This window comes from Canis lupus, chromosome 11, assembly GCF_003254725.2.
Source record: "Canis lupus dingo isolate Sandy chromosome 11, ASM325472v2, whole genome shotgun sequence".
Classification (NCBI taxonomy): domain Eukaryota; kingdom Metazoa; phylum Chordata; class Mammalia; order Carnivora; family Canidae; genus Canis; species Canis lupus.
In genome coordinates, this window is record NC_064253.1 from 28,517,012 (window position 1) to 28,537,090 (window position 20,079).

Below are 20,079 nucleotides of genomic sequence, written 5' to 3' on the forward strand. Positions count from 1 at the left end.
CTTGGGCAAACTGTTTTTCTAAGCCTCGCTTTGGTTAGCAGTGAAAGGTCCTCACCCCAAGGCAGGCAACCATATATAACAGCCTCTTGGTAACTTGTATCACTGTTAGTTCAAAGGAACTAACCAGATAACCAGGGAGAAAAGGGAACATATATAGTCAGGTCAAAACCAAAGTGCGTGAGTAGACAAAAGCAAAGGCCAGGGCTGCATAACACTGACATTTTTATTAGAATTCATTTGTAACAAATGGAACTTGTGTCAGCAAAGAACTGATTTTCATACAGACTTCTTTCGCCACCAATGTAACGAAGTAAGAAAATAAAAAGCACGCCTTTCATTCTGTAAAACATTTACGCGTACTACTAATTAGAGGTAATTGTATTTTTTTAACAAGCCATTTTACAAGTTATTTTTTTAAATTTTTCAGTCTATGCATCCAAAACGAGAGCAAAGAACACAACTGTTATTATCTTTGTAAAGACACTCCAAGCTTGAATGGCAAAGCCACATAACAGATGGATAGGATGGATCTGTAGCCTTCTGATCTCTGCTGGAGTATCAGGGCACCCATAAACCCAAAGGAAACCAAAACCCAAAAAAGTTAAAAGAAACGGGAATTAAAAATGAAAAGGAGAGGCTAAAACAAAGCAAACCCAAAAATAAACAGGAAAGAAAAAATTCTCTATGTTACTGAAGAATTTTTTCCATTCCTGCATCTATGTTGTGTTATTTACATACGCACAAATGAATTTCTGAAGCAGTTTCTTATAGATGGGTTCAAGTAATAACATTATTGGGTGTAGAATCAATAGGGCAGTGCATAGTACAAAGGTATAGAAAGTGCAAAGTTCCCTAGAGGCCCTTCCCTCCCCTGGCTGTCCTCGCCGTTGTCTAACCATGCAAATCATTTTTAAAAAAGAGCTAAAATAAAGTTCTGTACAAATCACTTTTTATATATTTTGATTTTTTTTACCATTGTAACTAATTACAAAATTATACATAACTACACGTACATAGGTAAATAATAGCACCGTACTGGTTATGATGATGAAAATAATTGGAAACTCGAAAGTTAATGGTAATGGTAGATAAAGATGTTTACCTGGGAAAATCAAACTAGAATGGTTGTACAGAAAAGCACAGAGTGGAATGCACATCAATGACAGTAAGGGAGTTAGTTCTCGGAACAGCGCCTAAACATTAAGATATCTGGATAGTCTCTGCCTCATTTGTATGGTATGCATCCCGTTAATTTTCTTCTTGTGAATATTCTCCTCTTTCCCTTTGCCAAATGGGCAGTTTTTATCTCAGGGAGAGAAACTGTTCATTGGCAATTCCTTCTGGTGTGTAATATACACCATCAGATTCTACATGTCTAACGTGGCATGTCGGCAAGTCTGTCTGACCCCCTTTGTTTCACTAAATGAAAATCACAGCACTCAGTAAATCACTGGCACTTGGATAAATCTCCAAAAGATACAAACTAAAAGAAAACGACAACAGATCCACATAGTGCACATTCTTCTCTGGTTCTGATGTAGGTTAGAGAGTCTCATTCTGAGGTAGCCTTCTAGATACTTTTTTTTTTTTTAGTATTGTATTTTTTCTTTTTTTTCTTTTTTCTTTCCTTTTTTTTTCTTTTTTTCCTTTTTTTTTCTTTTCTTTTTTCTTTTTTTTTTCTTTTTTCTTTTTTTACAAAAGTGCTCAATATGATGCTTGCAAGTGTTTGGTCTCTTGGATTTCATTCTGCTAGTGATGGTAAAATGTGGAAAACAAAAATCTTTGTATGCTGAACATCAATGAAGCTAAAATTAAACCAAAATATTATATCTATACCAAAACTCTTTAAGAGTTCCTTGGATAATTTGAGGGTTCTTTAAAATCATATAAGATATGGCAAACTCAAGCCATTTTCCATGGCTTCCTATAGCACTTATGTTGGAAAATTCGGAATTACATTGGAAAATATCTAATCGTTTAATCCTCATTTTAGAAAAATCCTAATGGACTAGTAAATATATTCCAAAAGTTGTCAATGTTGTCACTAAAGTAAGTTTGGTGCAGTTACTGAATGGAAGGGATTCTAAATAAAACAAGTCATTTTTTCCTGATGTTGGCAACCATGAAAGGAAGGGCCCTGATTATCCAAGTGCTTTGGGCTGGTACAATCACTAACATCCCCGACTTGGTTGAAAACTAGGAATGCATATTATTCAAAGAGTTTTTGTACATGTGGTAAACAGATAATGCTTTAATTGGAAGAGAAACATATATGAACAACTAATGAAAATGTGAACCAAAGGCTAAAAAGAAATGCTATTAAAATAGGCATCAATTATAAGGCACTCTAAATGCATAACTAAAACCAAAAGAAAACAAAGTACAGCACTTCCCAGTTGTGCTGTATGCCACAAAATGTTTCTGACTGAACAGAGTAACATGAGTTTGGCTTTGCCCCTGTTACATATCATAAATGCAAATTTTATAGCACATACTATAGACGATATACGATTGAATACATTGTTTTTTAAACAACTTGATAGCTGATATATTACAACATTCTCCCCTCCTAAAGGGATATGCACTGACCTTTCCCACATGCACACCTCTTAGATATTTAATAATTTTTTTATTGCACTAGAGTGTTAGAAATACTGAACTTTGTTGGAAGCCTGGCTAACAAAAGGATATTTGTGAATATGAGTAGGTGGGTGGGAGGAGACTGGATAGGAAATTAGGGGGTGAGGCTTGACAATCACTGATGTGCATTCCTCATTTCCCTTAAAATTAAAATTTTATGATATTAAGAAATATCCATATGTCATAAAATTGATAACATTGTAAAAGATGTTTATAATAGCTTCTCTACCTAAAAACAAAACAAAACAAAAAAAACCCACAACTAAATCATGGAAGAACTGAATGATAGCTATGTCTATCTTTTTGAGTGGACACACTGTTTATATATACATAGACACCCCTGTTAAATATGGATATATATGTATATATGTTAGCAGCAACTTTATACTTTGCGCCTCCCTGTTGATTCCAAAAACCAAACAAAACAAAACAAAACAAAGTTCTCTGACTATTTGAAGAGAATGGGTACTTTCTCACCAACCAAAACTGAACAGAAGTGTAAAAGTAATATCTGACAAGACTGATACTGTAGTTTAAGAATATTGCACAAAAATGTGCAAATTTTCAAATTATTGGATATTTCTACAGCAAGATATTACAGATAACAGTTCTACGGCTTAAAAAAACCTACATTTTGGAAATTAAAAAATGAAGAGTTATGTAACTTTTTTAAAATTCACTTTATCGAATGATACATTTTGTTAAAAAAAAGTTTACACAGTTAAAAATGAAGCACAGGTCAGCAGTATCTTTACAATACTAAAAAACTAAATCAAAGACTTTCTTTTTAAACATGTCCCCCCATTCCCCCCTAAAATGTTATTATGAGCAGTATGGTGGGAAGGGGCGATGTCGCAGCAGAGTCCATTTCATCATGAGAAGCCACACCAGCAAACATCTTGCACTGAACTGCAGGACTCTGGCAATTTCTCCTCACACCTAACAAACAATCCTGAACAAGATGGTGGTTCTTTGCTGTGATTTCTTCTTCCCTTTATTTTGAATCCTTGAGGTATCTGTAAATAAAATCCTTTAGATGCCTCATCAGTCAGGATTCTCTTTATTATTTTTCAGGTTAGATTATTAAACTGTGAATTCTTGGTCCATCCAGAAGAGTTTGTTTTTATTTTGTTTTGTGTGTCATAGTCCCACTAAGTGGTAGTTAGCTAGAAGTTAAGAAGGACTTCTCAAGTGCCCTGTATGGCTCAGAAGAGACTCCGTGGATACTGAAGGGCCTGCAGGAAGAACCCAGCATGGGTCCGGGGTTTCTACGTTGCATAGTGATCAAAGCTGCCCAGGTACTCCAGTGCGGCTCGATAGCAGAACTGGTACTGGTCCTGCAGGAGGCCCAGCATAGGAAGAGAGAGGAAAAGGGGTCATGAGTATATTGTAATAGAAAGATGAAAATCCATATTCAAAAACAAAGTTTTGCCCCCCATCTGGATGGGGGCAAAATTGCTACTCTCATCAGTTAAGTCAATCCAATGATCAATCCGTTTCAGTGAGCAAAGAACGATCAGCCACATGGGGTGTTTATTAATTTCACCAATCAATTTGACTAATATAGTCTCCTAATTCCAAAGTAGTAACAGCTAAAGCGAACATTATTTTCCAGACAAGTGTGAGCTGTTCTCCAAGCAGTACCAAACAATCTCCTCCACTGAACACGAGAACGTGTCACTGTTGTCTTTACAACTATCTGCTTACTTATGATTACTTATTCTCAGTTTGCATATTAAAGAGAGGCTGACCCAGACATATGCTATCCTAAGGAAAATCTGGATTCATTTATCTTCTGGGCTATTGCCAAAAGAATTTGAATAAAAAAATATCTCATCAGACCTTACTACCTGCAATCAGAACTACCCACCACCATTTCTGATGTTGTTATACAAGTAAGGATGAGGAACAGTAAATACACAAAGCAACTCACACAGGGCTCTGGACTTTCAAGCTTTTCATCCCCTGAAAATGACATCCAAAGACTGGCTGTCTATATCAAAAAGTACCTGTGTTGTTTGGCCTAATTCAGTGTGATTACTAGTTATCTGTCCGAGAAAGGCCCACATTAAAATAAAATAACTTGAAACATGTCCTTTTTCAGACAGAGAAGAACACTGTCATATCGGAATAAGTTGGGGCATTGTTGGAGAGAGAGAAAAAATAGAATTTTTGCCATAAAAGAAACTTTTCAGTAGCCAATGGGGCTGAAAGTAGATAGTTTCTATTTTGCTTAAACATGAATTTTTTTACAACAAAAATGGTAATGCAAAATAAATGGAGTTTGAATTCCTATGTTATTACAGTAAGCTGCTTGGCTAAGTGTTAAGGGTTTTTAAATGTCCAATTTCCCTCTGCCACCCCCAATACCCATTAAGTCTGTCAGGTTGACATCATGCTTTGAGTATTGTAAGCCAAATGCTTGTGCTATTTTGAAATCACAGTTTGGAAGATATCATGGGCAGTGAATTTAGGAATACATATAGAATGTAGAATTTGGTGGCTTTTTTGAGGAACAGAAATACTCATATTATTCTTAGAAATGAATAGTCAATAGGCCACACTGGCTATATCACAAACTCATATTATTCTTTAAAAAATGAGAATTTCATGATCAGTTATTAGAATAGAAAATGGGGCATTAATTTCTCTAGTGCTTATCCACGATCCAAGTATTTAAAATGACCATTAGGAGAATGGAGAAGTAAAACGAGCTGAGGATCTGTTATGCACCAGGCAATGTGCTTTATATATAAAATTGCCATTTTTATGGGTCAAAAGTGGTCAAATAGTGACAATTTATCATGGTACAACCTAATATATAATCTCACATAACTTCCAAAACAACTGTAAAGCTTTGAAACTGTCACTCCCACATATAGAGGGGTAAAAATGAGGTTCAAAAATATTGAACAGTTGGATGCTTTCCCAACAGTATTTTCCTGTATTTTGCTCTGATATTGAGAGTCTCTGGGCTCTAACAGGTTCTGGTTGATAAAATGGATTATTTGGCTCTTGAGATGTGATAAAATTCATGGAGATTTTTCTCACCTCTGTCTGTACCATGGCTGGTCGTTGTGTTCTCAACATTTTGACAGTCTGGAAGATATCTACAACTCCTTCGTATCTCATTCTTTCCAAAACAATGCTTAGTGTTATGAAGACTCCAGTTCTTCCAACGCCCGCGCTGTCATAATAACAAAGACAGTGTTACTGCATGCAACACTCACAGTCTTCACCACATTAGCTTGGAAGTAGATATATGTGTATCCAATTCCATACCATATCAGGTTCTTCCACAGCAATGTTCAGGAAAATGTGGTATTGGGTTCACAAAATGACTATTCTTGGGATAATGTGTCATGGTAAAATGTGAACGTAAGTCCACGTGGAGTAATTGAGATTGAGTCTAATATAATACAATAATTTTTCAACTGAGATTATACTGCAGGAAACATAAATGTTGCAAAGCAAATAGATACGAGGAAGGGTAAATATAGGTTGACTCCGTTCATGTACATCCTGAAATAATAGACCTTGCCTACTTAATATTTTTAAAGTATAAAATAATTCAGGTAAGGTGAATCAAGTTTTCTATATATTATTTACTTCTTGTGGTCACAATCTATGAAGGATGTTTCATCACTTAGACATGTATATAAGTAAGAAGGTGTATAAGACTATTCAGACTGAGATGTTAGTTTTGATACAGAAAACACATTCTGTTACGGGTTTTTTGATGTGGATCCTTATTCAATCTTTAGAAGGGTCAGTGAATATCTTATACTTACAGACTGTGTAAATGTATATATATATATATATATATATATATATATATATGTATATATTTGTTCTCTCTCCTGAAACTTCAAACTTTAACAGATACTCAAAAGGGTCTCTAACTTTTAAAAAGAAATGGTTGAGCATCACTAAGCTTATCTACTTTTAGATATTCAGCAGCTAAAACACCAGGATTCTTTCTATCACATTAGCAAGGTTTTGAGTTTGTTTTCTTTATTGTTTTAAGATAATTCCAGAATGTTCACTGCAGCGGGAGAAGAAAATTAATTCATAGCTTTTGTGCTCTTAAAAAGTAAGAAAGCATCTGGAGGTTTAGGTAATAAGGAGAAGAGTGAATAATTTGAAAAATCTTTACATTTTTCGATCCTAATTAAACGGCATGTGTAACGCTTGGGTACAGGCTGTAGAAAATGGATGGATTCATTTACTTGGGGATGTAGCTGACAGGCATGTATAAATAGTGTGTCCCTTTATAAACTGGGTTTTCTAAAGAGCCCAAACAGAAATGTTAAGTGAGGCTTTAAAATCCACGGGTAGTCTTTACAAAGAGGCTGAGGATGTCCTACAGCAGTGAAGGCTATCTGTAAAGATGGAATAGATGACCTTGAAGGTCCTTTTCAACCTTGAAAGCCTCTCTTACTCCTGAGGCTGTGATTTATGATCTTTTTTTTCCTGAATGGTCCAGGTATTCCAGAATCTATTTAACCTTGATTTGACTGCTCAAACCCTAGCAAAATATAGGGTTTCTGGCTTTCTACTAGGTTCTTTCAAGCAAATAACAGATACCGGCCTTAACAACTTCTGAATTTATTGACTTTACAATGCTAGTTTAATAAGTTATAATAAGGTTATACGTGGAGTAACTGAGATCCCTGGGTGGCGCAGCGGTTTGGCGCCTGCCTTTGGCCCAGGGCGCGATCCTGGAGACCCAGGATCGAGTCCCATGTCGGGCTCCCGGTGCATGGAGCCTGCTTCTCCCTCTGCCTATGTCTCTGCCTCTCTCTCTCCCTGTGTGACTATCATAAATAAATAAAAATTAAAAAAAAAAAAGAGATTGAGTCTAATATAATAAAATAATTTTTCAACTGAGATTATACTTCAGGTTAGTATTTTAAGGATATTCCCAGATAGGAGAAAATATCTAGAAGTCATATACGTGTGTGTGTGTGTGTGTATTATATATATATATATATATATATATATATATATATATATAACAGGACATAGCTAACCTCCAAATACCAAAGGAGTATTTAAATCATTTTGCAACAGCAGAAACAATGGGATGTAACACACATTTATATGCTTAAACTTATGGTTATATCTAAAGTTAAAAATACATATTAAATCTATTTTTTAATAGCTTATGCTAGAAAAGTCTGAATTAGTATTTGGGCAAATTATGTGGAAGGTGAAGGGGAATATCCAGGTAATTTCAATCCATCTACTTTGTCTGAATATTTGAGTCCATATGTTGTTCCCTACATGATCGTTGATTGTCTAGAGTAACCAAACTCAACACAAAGCAAATGTGAATAAAGAAGGTCTGTTGCTCATAGAATATAGCATCCCTGGGGAACATCATGTGCTGGAAAGAATCTTAGAGACATTCTAAGGTTCCGTCATAGAGCTATATGATGACAGAAGTAAGGCTAGAATTCAGCTATCCAAAAGCCTGAATTGAATATGTCTCCTATTTTGAGAGCTTTTCTTCCATATCACTAAGTATCATAGTTTGGAATTTTTCTATCTTTCTCTTTTTCTTTTTCTTCCTCCCTCCCTCCTCCCTTCCTTCCTTTTTTTCTTTTTTCTTTTTTTGTTTTGAAGCAAAGCGAAATTTTGAAGTCTCTCAATATTTTGACCACAAAGAAATTAGAAACTGAGATTTCAAATTGCTAGATTCTGAAAATATATTAGGGTAAATAAAATTAGGTGAATTCCTTTTGCTGGAAGGTTTCTACATAGCAACTTCCAAAAGCACTATATTTATGGTGAGTGTCCTTTCTGAACCATTTACTTGCTATTTCTATTAACTTCAATGACTTGAATTATAAAATGCTGTGGAAACTATTGAAAATAATTAACTTGAAGGTGCTTCATTTTCTGATATAGCAACAATTTTCAAGCAAATTGCAATTTTAACTGAGGTATCATTCTAATCACTTACTGACTGGCAAGAATTAGTATTGTCATTAGGCTGGATAACTATTTATGGTTTTCCTAAAAAGACAAACACAGGAGATAGATACAGAAGGACAGTTATTGGTGTAATGACACAGAAGTAAAACAAGTAAGAAATGATTAACTGAACAAATTATCATGAGTGGATGTGCCAATAATTTGTTAAGTTAAAACTAGGAAAGGAAAAACACAGCTTGGTTTTTGTTTTTTCTTTCTTTCTTTTTTGTTATATATTTTTGAATTGAAGTTCGATTTGCCAACATATAGCATAAAACCCAGTGCTCATCCCATCAAGTGCACTCCTCAGTGCCCATCACCCAGTTACCCCATCCCCCCACCTACCTCCCCTTCCACAATCCTCTGGTTTGTTTCCCAGAGTTAGGACTCTCTCATGGTTTGTCTCTCTAATTTTTCCCACTCATTTTCTCTCCTTTCCCCTATAATCCCTTTTTTACAAAAGGTAAAATTTGGGGAAGAAAATTCTACCTCAGGTTATTTTCATTTTATGGAAAGAAAGGGAAATGAGTCCTTGCTTAAGATTTTACAATGTATTTCTGAGAATAAAATACTTATTATGCTGATTCACTATAATCAGCTTGTACTGAAAATGATTAGACAATAACGTACATTTTCAAAATTATTATCACATTGATCACAGATGGGGAACCCATCATTCTTGATTGTTCACTCACCTGCAATGTACTGAAATGGGCCCATCTTGGCCAAACTGCTCTTTTGTTTTATGGACTTGGCCAATGAAGTCAATAAATCCTTCTCCAGACTTTGGCACTCCTTGTTCTGGCCAGTCAGTGAACTGGAACTGCCTCACTGTTCGGGACTGACCGTCCTTTAGAGAGAAAGCCACATCCCCAGCCACAAAGAAGGATGCCAGGAGGATTCGGCCAGGGCACAGACCACATCAGCAAGAGTGATATTTTTTTTCCAGAAAGAAAAACAAAGGGGTAAGAAAAAAGTCAGAAACGTGTTTAACTAGCAACTTAGTCACACATGTGTCTTCCCTGTTATTAACACTGTCCACAGTCACATGTATTTAAATTGTAATTTTATTCTGGCAATGCTCAAGTAAAAACCTGGGTTTTCATTAAGGGCCATCTAGTTCCCATATATACTCTATTTCAAAGATTTCAGAAGCCAATAACATAGTATTGGAAGGAGCATCTGGGCATGCAGACCAGAGATTTTGCTATGGTCACAATAACTTCACACCTGCCATGTTTGCTTATTTCTAGCATTGTCAAGTGACAGATAGTGACACTGAAAGGATCTGACACAAACTGGGTAGTGGTTAAACTGGATGCCCCACATGTCTCAGAGGCATACCATCTCTACCCATGGCAGCATACACAGCATGTGCTATGCAACCACGCTGTTGAGTGGGAAGGGACGGGTCCCTCCAGGGAAGGAAAGAGAGGATTAGCAAATACACACTCGATTCTGAAAAAGGACTCTTCCCACTGACCATAGGAATTAAAGCATTTGTGGGGGGCTTTAACAGACAGACCAAACGCAGATGTAAGAGGAGTCTTTTCTAGAGGCAAAACTGCTCTGTTAGCAGTTAGGCAAAACTGCTCTGACTCCCGAAGTACAAATCGTTTGAGAAGGAGTTACTGATATGCTTCTGATTCCTTCTAGAACAGTGTTTTCAGAAGCACAACAAAAGCGGAAGCCACCTTCTGCTTATAGAAGCAGAGTAACAATTATGCCCACTAACTTTCTTTGAATCCTCTGAGAAGGAAAGAATCCAAATTCCAAGCTTAGAGAGACTGATTCCATTTAAAGAGGCCCTGTTCCCATTAAGGCTTCAACTTGTTCCTCCTTTCCATTTTTGTAACATCTTTCCCCTTTAAAGGCCTTTTGAATATGGGTGTATACATTCCCACGATTCTGGTCAAGTAGACAGACCCAGTCTTTCTCACTGAGTCATACTAAGAGGAAGGGATGGCTTAGCTTGAGATGGGCACACAACAACAGGGCATCTTCCTGACTGGCATCATTTGATAAAGCAGGAAGATCATATTAACCTTGCGAGAATACTCAGGAATATGAAAATAACTGCTTGACCCCATTACTAACTTATGGATGGTTACCATGGGAGCATGATTTACTTCCCTCTGTTTCTGGAAAAGGTTTGGCAAGCACAGGAAGGAAGTCAAAGGCTAGGTAATGCAGATTTGTCCTCCTCTAAATATCCTGGGGCTTTCATTTCTGACCACGGTGCTTGAATAGGTCATTCAATTGCAAGAATAGGTCATTCAATTGCAAGAATAGGTCATGTGCACAAACCCTTACTATTTGAAAGAGAGATCAGCTGACTCCATTTAAAGGTTACCTGTTTAACAAAACTGCATTCCAAGTGCCAACGTGCTTTCTAAACTGCTAAATTCAGATTAGAAACACACTAGGGACACAAACAGCAAATGAGGCAGCTTAGGAAATTATAAAATCACAGGGAGCCTTTTTTAATGAAAAGAATGTGAACAAGTTCTTACTTCAGTATTTCTTTTGCTTTTTGAGATCAGATTTAATCTGGGCAAGTAACGAGTAGTAAGGAAGGTGTCTCTGCTATTTGTAGGGCCTGGCCCCTGGTCTTTATCATCAGAAATAGTTGGTGAGTTTGCTTGGGCTGTACTGAAGATTTTTCACCCACATACCTATCTTCAAATTCTGAAAGGGCACACTTTTTTTTTTTTTTTTTCCCAACAATGGGGTGGGTCAGCAAGGCATGCTTGCTTGGGCAATTCAAAGCTGAGACCACAGACTTAACTGCTACCTCGAGTACAGTAACCTTCAGAGTAGTTAAGATTTCAGACTTTCTGGGATTAACAGGTCTGTCACCTGGGCCAACCAGCCAGCTAACCAATTTCTCCTTCACTTTAGGTTAACAGCAAGGGCACAGCTTTGGGGATTAGCAGACAATCTCTAAACATGAGTATTGGTTGGAAAAGCTCCTTTCCAGAAAAAAAACAATGGATCAAGTAAATAGCTCTATCCTGGAGTTTAATTCAACCCACCTACTGTGACAGTTCCAAAAACAAAGCAGGGCTTTGGACTGACCCCTCTCTCTCCTAAAATGTGTTTGTAATCATGGTCTGAAAGTGGCCAAAGGCAAGGATATTAAAGTTTATGCATAGAACATGTTACATCAGGGCTGAACCTTGGACTCAGCAATCTAGATAAGAAATGCAGAATGAAAATTAGCCAACAAGGGTCATGGGTGCACAGCTCTCATGGACAGACACATTAGCACACCAAAGAATAAACCATGCCAGGAATCAAATTAGAATGTGCAAAGCTTGTCAGAGTCTTCTAAAGAATGCCATTTGCTCTGCAGTTTTAAAATCATACCAAATTAACCTCCAAGCCCACATGACCTAAAGGGCTTTGCAAAACAACAACATATTTACAGCCTCAAGTAATGAAGAAGTCAAAAAGCTCCAAAGAGAATGAGCTGAGAAAGTGAATGTAAGCACAGCCAACCAATCAGTAAATGCTTCCCAGGACACACAGTTACCAAGTATATCCTCAAAGTTGGGCTGCCAGATGTTATGTTTGAACGGAAGCCAACTCTGGGTTTGTGAGAACACTTGCCAGACAGAGGAAAAGTTACTCTTAAATTAAAAAACAAGACAGCCCTCCAAGATCAGTTATTTCTTTTCACTTTGGGAGTATGGTCACTCAGCAAATGTCTCTCTCAGAAATACATTTTATATGGCTTTTTAGCCAATGGTTAAGAGCATAAGATTGGCCAACTTACCCTGGCATCTGTGACCTTGAATTCTCTTAGGATATACTGTGGCATGTTGTACTCAGCCATGGGATCTACAACAAAATACTGGTATCTTGCAGATCGTTCTGCTGGCCAGTATTGGTGACATTTCTCCTAAAAAGAGAAAAGACTGATGTCAAAATATACAAAGTACAAATAAAATTTTATCTATCATCTATCAATCTATACATTTAATTTCTTTCTCTCATTAAGAAAAGTTCAAAATTCAAAGCCATTCCAATTGCATGTAACTCATTTTTTTCTTTGAAACTGTAAGGTCCTCAAAAATAGGGATATCATATGGTTTAACATTTGCTCATGGCATCAAGCACAGTACTGGGGCATGCGGTAACTTATTAATACACATCCACTGAATTGAATACTTTGATAGGATAAGTGTATACATATCTACAAGTTCTCCAAATAACTACATTAGTCCTTGGATACAATGCTGGCCCTGTCAATCATGCACTGCATCTCCAGAGTAGACTTGCGTTGCTGTGTTATGGAATGAATAGAACCATCAAGTGCGAATGCAGAAAGAAAATTCTATATTGATCTGGTCCAGTCTCCCTTGTCAGCTGAAGAAACTGGAGCCCAAGTAGTTCTAATGATTTGGCTAAATCTTGCAGAAAGTCTACTATGAATAGTCAGAATAGTAAAGTTATTTGCTTATTTGGCATGTTTTGCCCTCTTAATGGGCTTTAGATGATGAGTTTTCGATCCATCTCTACATTTATACAAGGAGGAGAGAAAGAGAATTTTAACCAAACATAGAAAAATACTTACATCCATTGAATGTAAGTGGTAATTTCTTGGGTATCTCTAGGACTATTTTATGTATTTTTCAGAATAATCACTTTCAAAATGTATTTCTGAGATGACCAGATTATATCCTTGGAAAAACTCTGTAACTTTCTAACACCCTATTCAACAAGGGGGTGGGTTGGACAGGGAAAAACTGCCTCACAGATGAAAGAAAGTCAAGTTTCTTCACACAGAGAAATGATGGCACATTTATTTGCTCATGAAACTCCAGCTTGTCCAGGGTAAAAGGGAGAAAGACTATTCTGAGAATTGGGACATAAGTCAAACAGGGGCATCTGCTTCTTTGCTCTTATGATCATGCTGCACTGGAAACAAAATACTTTCTTCAAAACACACAAATTAAAGACCTTGATGTGGCTTATGCAAATTAAAAACCAACACACAGTAATGAATGGCCCAGAATGTGTCCGGAGAACCTCCACATTTCAAAGAAATGACGCTGGCCCTTGGGTTATTAAAATAGTAATTTCTTCATGGAATGAATGTCCTATGAGAAGACACTCACTCTGCCCATCTCACGCAGCTTGGTGAGCATCACAACAATGGTGGAATTGTGTTCCCAGAGCATCCGCCAGAAGTCTTCAGTGGTCTCTGCCAATGGCCCCTGGGTAGCGATATATGCTTTCTGTTGTCTGAATTATAGAGAATAAAAGTAACATGTTAAAGTAATCAGAGAACATTTGATATGTACATCAAACCCACTAATGAAAACTGAAAACATATTACAGTGCAATTGCAGTAAATGCCCATTAAGATTGTGTAATCAAATGAGAATATTTAGTACATTTTGGGGACTTTGCAAAAGAAAATTGCTTTGTTAATATCATGGTGTATATCTTCATCATTAGTATTTAAATTTTGGTGCAATGCTAATAGCTCAGTTTCATGTATCATACAAGTCACGTAAGAACAGTGGTGTGGTTTCATTTTGTAGATAGGGATCTTACACAATCTATTAAATGTATGAAATGTGGTATAAAACAGTTTCTTTATTAGATTAACTCCTTCTACAATCAAATGGCTTCTCAAGGAAGAGTGCAGAAGGCCAGACTAAAGATTCCATGACTGCTTCTTCTTACTCCTATGAAAAATAATAAAATACCAAGGGACTGAATGCTGACCTATGCAGAAAGAAGATGCTTTGAATTGAGACGAAATTCATTCTGGCTGTGAAACTAGGGCACATGTAAATATCAAGGCTTTGGGCTGTCAGGGGAACAAGAGTGTATACCTGTATCCATCAATAAAACTGGCATTGATGTAATCAGATCCTTCCACTCCTCGGATAGGCTGCAGGCATACCCTTGTGGATTCATATGGCATAATATTAACAAGGCGATTTTTGAATTTATTACATGGAAGATTGGCACTGATGAATCTTGAGGTGTGAGCTTTAGAGCTGGCTAGACGCTGTTGGATAGAAAAAAAAAATCCGACAAAGATAATTTTACCCTATGGTTAGATGCAATGTACTCAATATCTCCTCTTTAGATATAAAGCTTGTGTTTACTTTAAAGCAAAGGACTCTTCAAACTGTACTACTTTTGACTTCTACCTAATGATTACACATAGTGTACTGAATTTTTAAATACGTTCTGAGAATATGACTCTCAATTTAAATTAGGGCACAAAAGAGCTCAAGGTATTGTTAGGAAGCAAAGAACAGAAGAGGGAAAGAGGAAGAGAGTGTTTTATAGTCAGACACTTGAGAAGGTCAAACGAATCTTGTAACTTCACAAATTTGAAAGGTTAAGAAAGTGAAGCCACCACTCAGAGACAATCCCAGAATGACTTGCTCCTGAATTACCACATCACATCCAATATCGTACCTTAAATTCAAGCTCCATTCCTGTGACATTCTCTCCTGCTTCTATTTGTGTCAGCTTCTGAATGTAGGCATACAAGTTTCTAGCTGGCACTTCGGTATTTCCACAAGTCACTGCTTCTAACAGTGCATCATGGATAAAGATGTACTGGTCTTCTGTTTGAACCATGTAATTCCTCTGGGCTCTCATTAAAGTTACATGGCCATAAATATCTACAGTTTTTTCATGCTTTATTCTTTCTAACATGGCATCTATTACGATGAAACAACCAGTCCGGCCAACTCCCGCACTACAAGATAAACAAAAAGAAAAGTCCAAATAAATCTATCAGGAAAAGCAACACATAAAAAATAATTTTAATTCTTGCTAACTTAGTTTAAACCCATTAATTATTTTCAAGTAGCTATTGGGATTATTTTGGAGCACTCTAAAGTAAAACGTATTATCAAGTCCCCATAACCAGAGGGTAGGACCAAGTAAAATTAATTTGGTCTCAAAATGTAAAAACATTAAATCCATAATTGCTGTGTTCTTTGATCATGTAACATGAAGTAGACCTTATTTTGAAACTGATATGCAAAAATCACAAACATTTAGGTTGTTTATATTAGGAGATATTTTAAAAATTGGTTAAGATATAATTAGGCTATATCTTTTTGCAAAACGTTTCCATCTATTTCAGTTCAATTTGTGAAATAAAAACTAGAAAATTACTCAATCTGAAACACTTCAAACATTTCATATTCCAAAGCCCAGCAAGGAAGTTCTAAAATCAACTTAGTAGAAAATACATAATTAAAATATTAAAATGTTGCACACTAAAAAAGGTGCAGGGTATCCTCAATGGAAATAAATTCTTACTAAAAAACCATCACTAGAGAATAGGTGTGCTTTTTGGTTTTACTCCCTTCTCTTCCAGTGTTGAATGTAATTTGAAATTCCAGGTGAAATTCAAGTATTCTGTGTGGGAAAATAGAAGCCTAAATCTTTGTTACTGAAGAAACTCTGAGGCATTTTTTAAATTCCACTACTTTGGGACTTATTGGTCATTTTCCAGTTGGTGGAAAACAATTCAAAGAAGAGAAGGTGATAGAGTGAGCAAAACCCAAAGACCAGATCCGACGTTCCAAGGAGACAATCTAATTTACTGAACTGGATTACAGAGTCAGGTGGTTGAAACACTGGAATTTCCTCGAGTGTTGAAAAGAATACCAACAAAATAACATATCTGTGTTCTTAAATCTCTAGGTAAGCCTTGTTTGTCTTTTATCAAACTCTTTAGAGTGAGTCCATTTATATGTCAAGTATGGTTGAATCCAAGATATTTTTCTCCTCATGATTGTGGATAGTTACCTGGCTGGGAAGCAGGTCATCAACAGGAATAGGTATATATCACCACTACAGACACTAAACAACAGACAAACTCTTCATTAGCTACATGCCACTGCTTCCTGTCATTGTGTATCTATGTGTTCGTTTATTTATCCATCTGTCCATTGACATATCCTTCTCTTCATTCAATGAACAGTACTTTGTTAAGTAACATAGGGGATACAACATTCAAGATGACTTAGATCATACCTAAAAAGCTCAGCATCTATCAATGAAGTAAAAGGTCACTTAACTACTTATACTAAAAGACAGAAGAAGAAGAAGAAAAAGAAAAAGGAGGAGGAGGAGAAGAGAGAGAAGAAGAGGGAGAAGAAGAGGGAGAAGGAGAAGAAGAAGGAGAAGAAGAGGGATGTGTTAGTTCGTGGATGATGTGGCATTTGAATCTAGTACTCAAAAGACAGGAAAGATGGGGAATTGAGGAGGCTAGAATAGCAAAAGAGAAAAAAATGGCTTTTGTAGTGATACTGTTGGCTCTGGGAGTTACATGTGAAACTCTTCATCGGCCTTGTGAGGCACTTGTACAAGGACTGTACCAGACTCCAAATGGATGAGTATAGTGAGCAGTAGGGCACCTGACACAACTGAAATGGTTATTTCTTTCTAGTGCCAAGTGCCACAAGGTGAGAAGTAAGCATTTTGTTACAAATAATATTTTTATTAAATTATTCCTCTTCTAAAACACAGAGGAAATAATAGTTTTATTTAACTATTGAGCAGTACAACTTTAATCTAGCTTCCATACAAACCCTGAGGTTTGTACTCTAGGTTAAGTGGAAATATGGTATGACCACTATTTAAAACTTGCTTACTTTTTTATCTCCTGTCAGATATAAAAAAAAGGACTGTTACTATTTCGTCGGAGAGCCTCTGGATTTTTATTCTAAGACTCCATCCAAAGTTTAACCACAAAGTGACATGACACTGAGATATAATGCAAAAGCCCCTTGAGACGGAGTCTTTGAAATGACAGAATTTTTTTTTTTACCACACAATTAGAGACCTGATGCACCGATGTCCACAAAGTCCCATTTTTATCTAGTTTAGTCTACTAATAAACCTGTGAGATGGCGAGTTTTCCCTGACACTCCCCATTACCCCACTCCCTCACCACCCCCAGGCAGGATTAACCACTCTCTGTTCCAGATCACTTAAGTCGTGTGTCAAAAACCACCCCAGTACAGTCTCAGTCACATCATATTATTAATTAGCCTGGTGGGGCTGCCATCCATAAATCATGGCGTGTAACCTGAGAGCAGTTTCTATTACCTCTGTGTTCCCCCCACCAAGCATGCAGTTGGTGCTCAATAATGTTTGTGAAATAAGAATATAAATGAGTGATTGGCATCAGAGACCTTATATAATGAGAAGCTCATTCATGTTTGGTAACACTACCGAGGAAGCAGAACTCTTCAGTTAATGAAAGGAATCCTATATTTGACAAAGGCTCAGAACTGTGCAGAGAATGCCCGAAGACTGCTCCACGGTGCTGGGTGGGGACAGGGAGACTGGAAAATGCTTTGAGTGGCCTCTGTTTCTTGGTCTCCTGATCTGCCATTGCAGTGCAATGGAAAGAAACTATGACTGATCTTGGAGAAGGGAAGTAGCCCCCACATTGGGGAGGTTCTAAGACTGAGTAATACCATTTTTTCTTTTTCTGTGTTGCTTTTCCTTCATTATCTTCATCCTTATTGTGCATTGTCTCTAACTGGATACACCTTCATGTAGTTCTTCATAGTGGAAACCATACTGTAAGCCTTATAACTGAGCCTTAAATATCAATTCTAGATAATGGCAGGGATATTTTCCCAAAATATGCATCAGGCACAATTCCAAATGTCTGCATGATGCATGGATCTATATTCTGACAAAAAATATCACAGAATCTTGGAAAATTGGTAGGAATGACTCTAGTTTCAAACAGTAGCAACCTCTTCATGGTGGTAATGAGGGAAAAAAAAAATACATGCCTGAATCTAAATTACAAAGTATGGAAAGAAAAGAAAGAAGAGAGGCTATGACTTGTGCAAAATCTATTTTTTCTCTCCCCAAAATTCAAAATACTGTTAACTGCCCAATCTTGCTTATTCATACAGAAGGTAGGGAAGGAGCTGATCCTTTTAACTTACATGTTACTTCTTCTTTAGGAGGAAGAGTTCTTTGGGGGATTTACTTTTTAAATTTTTTTTAAAAGATTTTATTTATTTATTCATGAGAGACAGAGAGAAAGAGAGAGGCAGAGACACAGGCAGAGGGAGAAGCAGGCCCCATGCAGGGAGTGTGCCGTGGGACTCGATCCCGGATCTTCCCAGATCACACCCTGGGTTCAAGATACTTTTCTCAGATACCAACGGCTGGGTGTCCTTGAGAAAGTCACCTAACTTCTTCCCTGCTTTTCCGTTTTTCTTAAATGATGATAGTGATAATTAATTCTAGTTAATTACCTAGTAAGTCTAAGGCTGAATTAAATGTACTGAATGTTTTGCAAACATAAAGGAAGAGACAATTACTTTGTAGGTACAAACTGCGTTTTAAAATTCTACCTCTGAAGCTGACAAAAGGAATAGGTAATGTTAATGCTGAGAAAATTATGACAGAATCACTGCAGGATCATTTAAGATTAGGCTTTCAAAATCTTGCTTTAGTCTATCCCCTCAAGCTGTTCTCCCCTCTCTCCTCATATTTCCAATAAATTATGCCTTACATTGGAAGAACTTTCTGCTTTCACATATATTGTCATGGTAAATGAGATGGCAGTAAAGAGCCTTCCCACCATAGTGCTTGGTTTCCAGGAGGCATTCGGCAAAGGTCTGTCAGTTCTGTTTTCTCTTCCATGATTTATAACATTTGGAAGCTGCCCTGAAGTCCTACAGCTAATGGTAAATGGCCAAAAAAGGAATTCAAATGGAGATTGCGCAGTGCTAAACTTTAGCACCACATTCCATGGCACAACTTTCATTACACACTGCTTTCTGCTAGTTGGGTCAGACAAAAAAGGCCAAAAAAAAAAAAAAAAGCACCTTTCTTGTGGCTCACCCCTCTAGAACCCTCTAGAACATTCCTTTAGCAGTGTTCAACAATCCTGAATGCAGGTTCCTTGAGAAGCCTTTCTTCCTTGGTTTCTGTGCCACTGAGTATGCAAAACAACAGATACTCCCCTTGTGGTTGAGGGCAGGAAGGGAGATGATTTCCAATACAAAATCACCTGAAACATGTAGCACATGAAATGAGCTAAGAGAAACTGTGACTCACACATAATGGTTCCATGGATTCCATGACAGGATAGAATTTCTAGCAAGTTGGAAACCAAGACCAGGATGAACTCAATATGTCAGTTTCAGAAACCTACCAGCATCCCTTTAGACTGTGTCTCAGTAAGTGATGTTTTTTCTGTTTAATTCCTGTATTGGTTATCCTCATGCTTCTCTGGATTTTTCCATCTGTATCTCTTTCTCTAATTCACATACCTCAGTCAGCCATCAAAATGTAGATAATGTCCCCAAAGTTCTGTCCTCCATTCTTTCATTCCCCTTCATGGTTCAGCAATAATCTTCAAACAAATGATTCCTGAAGTGATGGTCCTTTCTTTGAGCCCAAGGGGAGACCTATAATTCAAGCTTCCCTCAA

At 37.0% G+C, this 20,079-nt stretch overlaps 1 protein-coding gene across 39 annotated transcripts in view; it reads right to left on the reverse strand.

The window, feature by feature from the left end:
• Positions 1 to 205: 205 nt before the first annotated feature.
• PTPRD (protein tyrosine phosphatase receptor type D) overlaps positions 206 to 20,079 on the reverse strand; it is a 2,185,700-nt gene continuing 2,165,826 nt past the window's right edge. For all 39 annotated transcript variants that reach the window (XM_049116106.1, XM_049116100.1, XM_049116099.1 and 36 more), the window contains 7 exons: positions 15,067 to 15,352; positions 14,469 to 14,647; positions 13,743 to 13,869; positions 12,398 to 12,523; positions 9,315 to 9,469; positions 5,692 to 5,827; positions 206 to 3,977 (listed from right to left, as the gene is read on the reverse strand). In XM_049116106.1, coding sequence (XP_048972063.1) covers positions 3,909 to 3,977; positions 5,692 to 5,827; positions 9,315 to 9,469; positions 12,398 to 12,523; positions 13,743 to 13,869; positions 14,469 to 14,647; positions 15,067 to 15,352 — 1,078 coding nt within the window. In that variant the 3' untranslated portion in view covers positions 206 to 3,908. The remainder of the gene's footprint in view (positions 3,978 to 5,691; positions 5,828 to 9,314; positions 9,470 to 12,397; positions 12,524 to 13,742; positions 13,870 to 14,468; positions 14,648 to 15,066; positions 15,353 to 20,079) is intronic.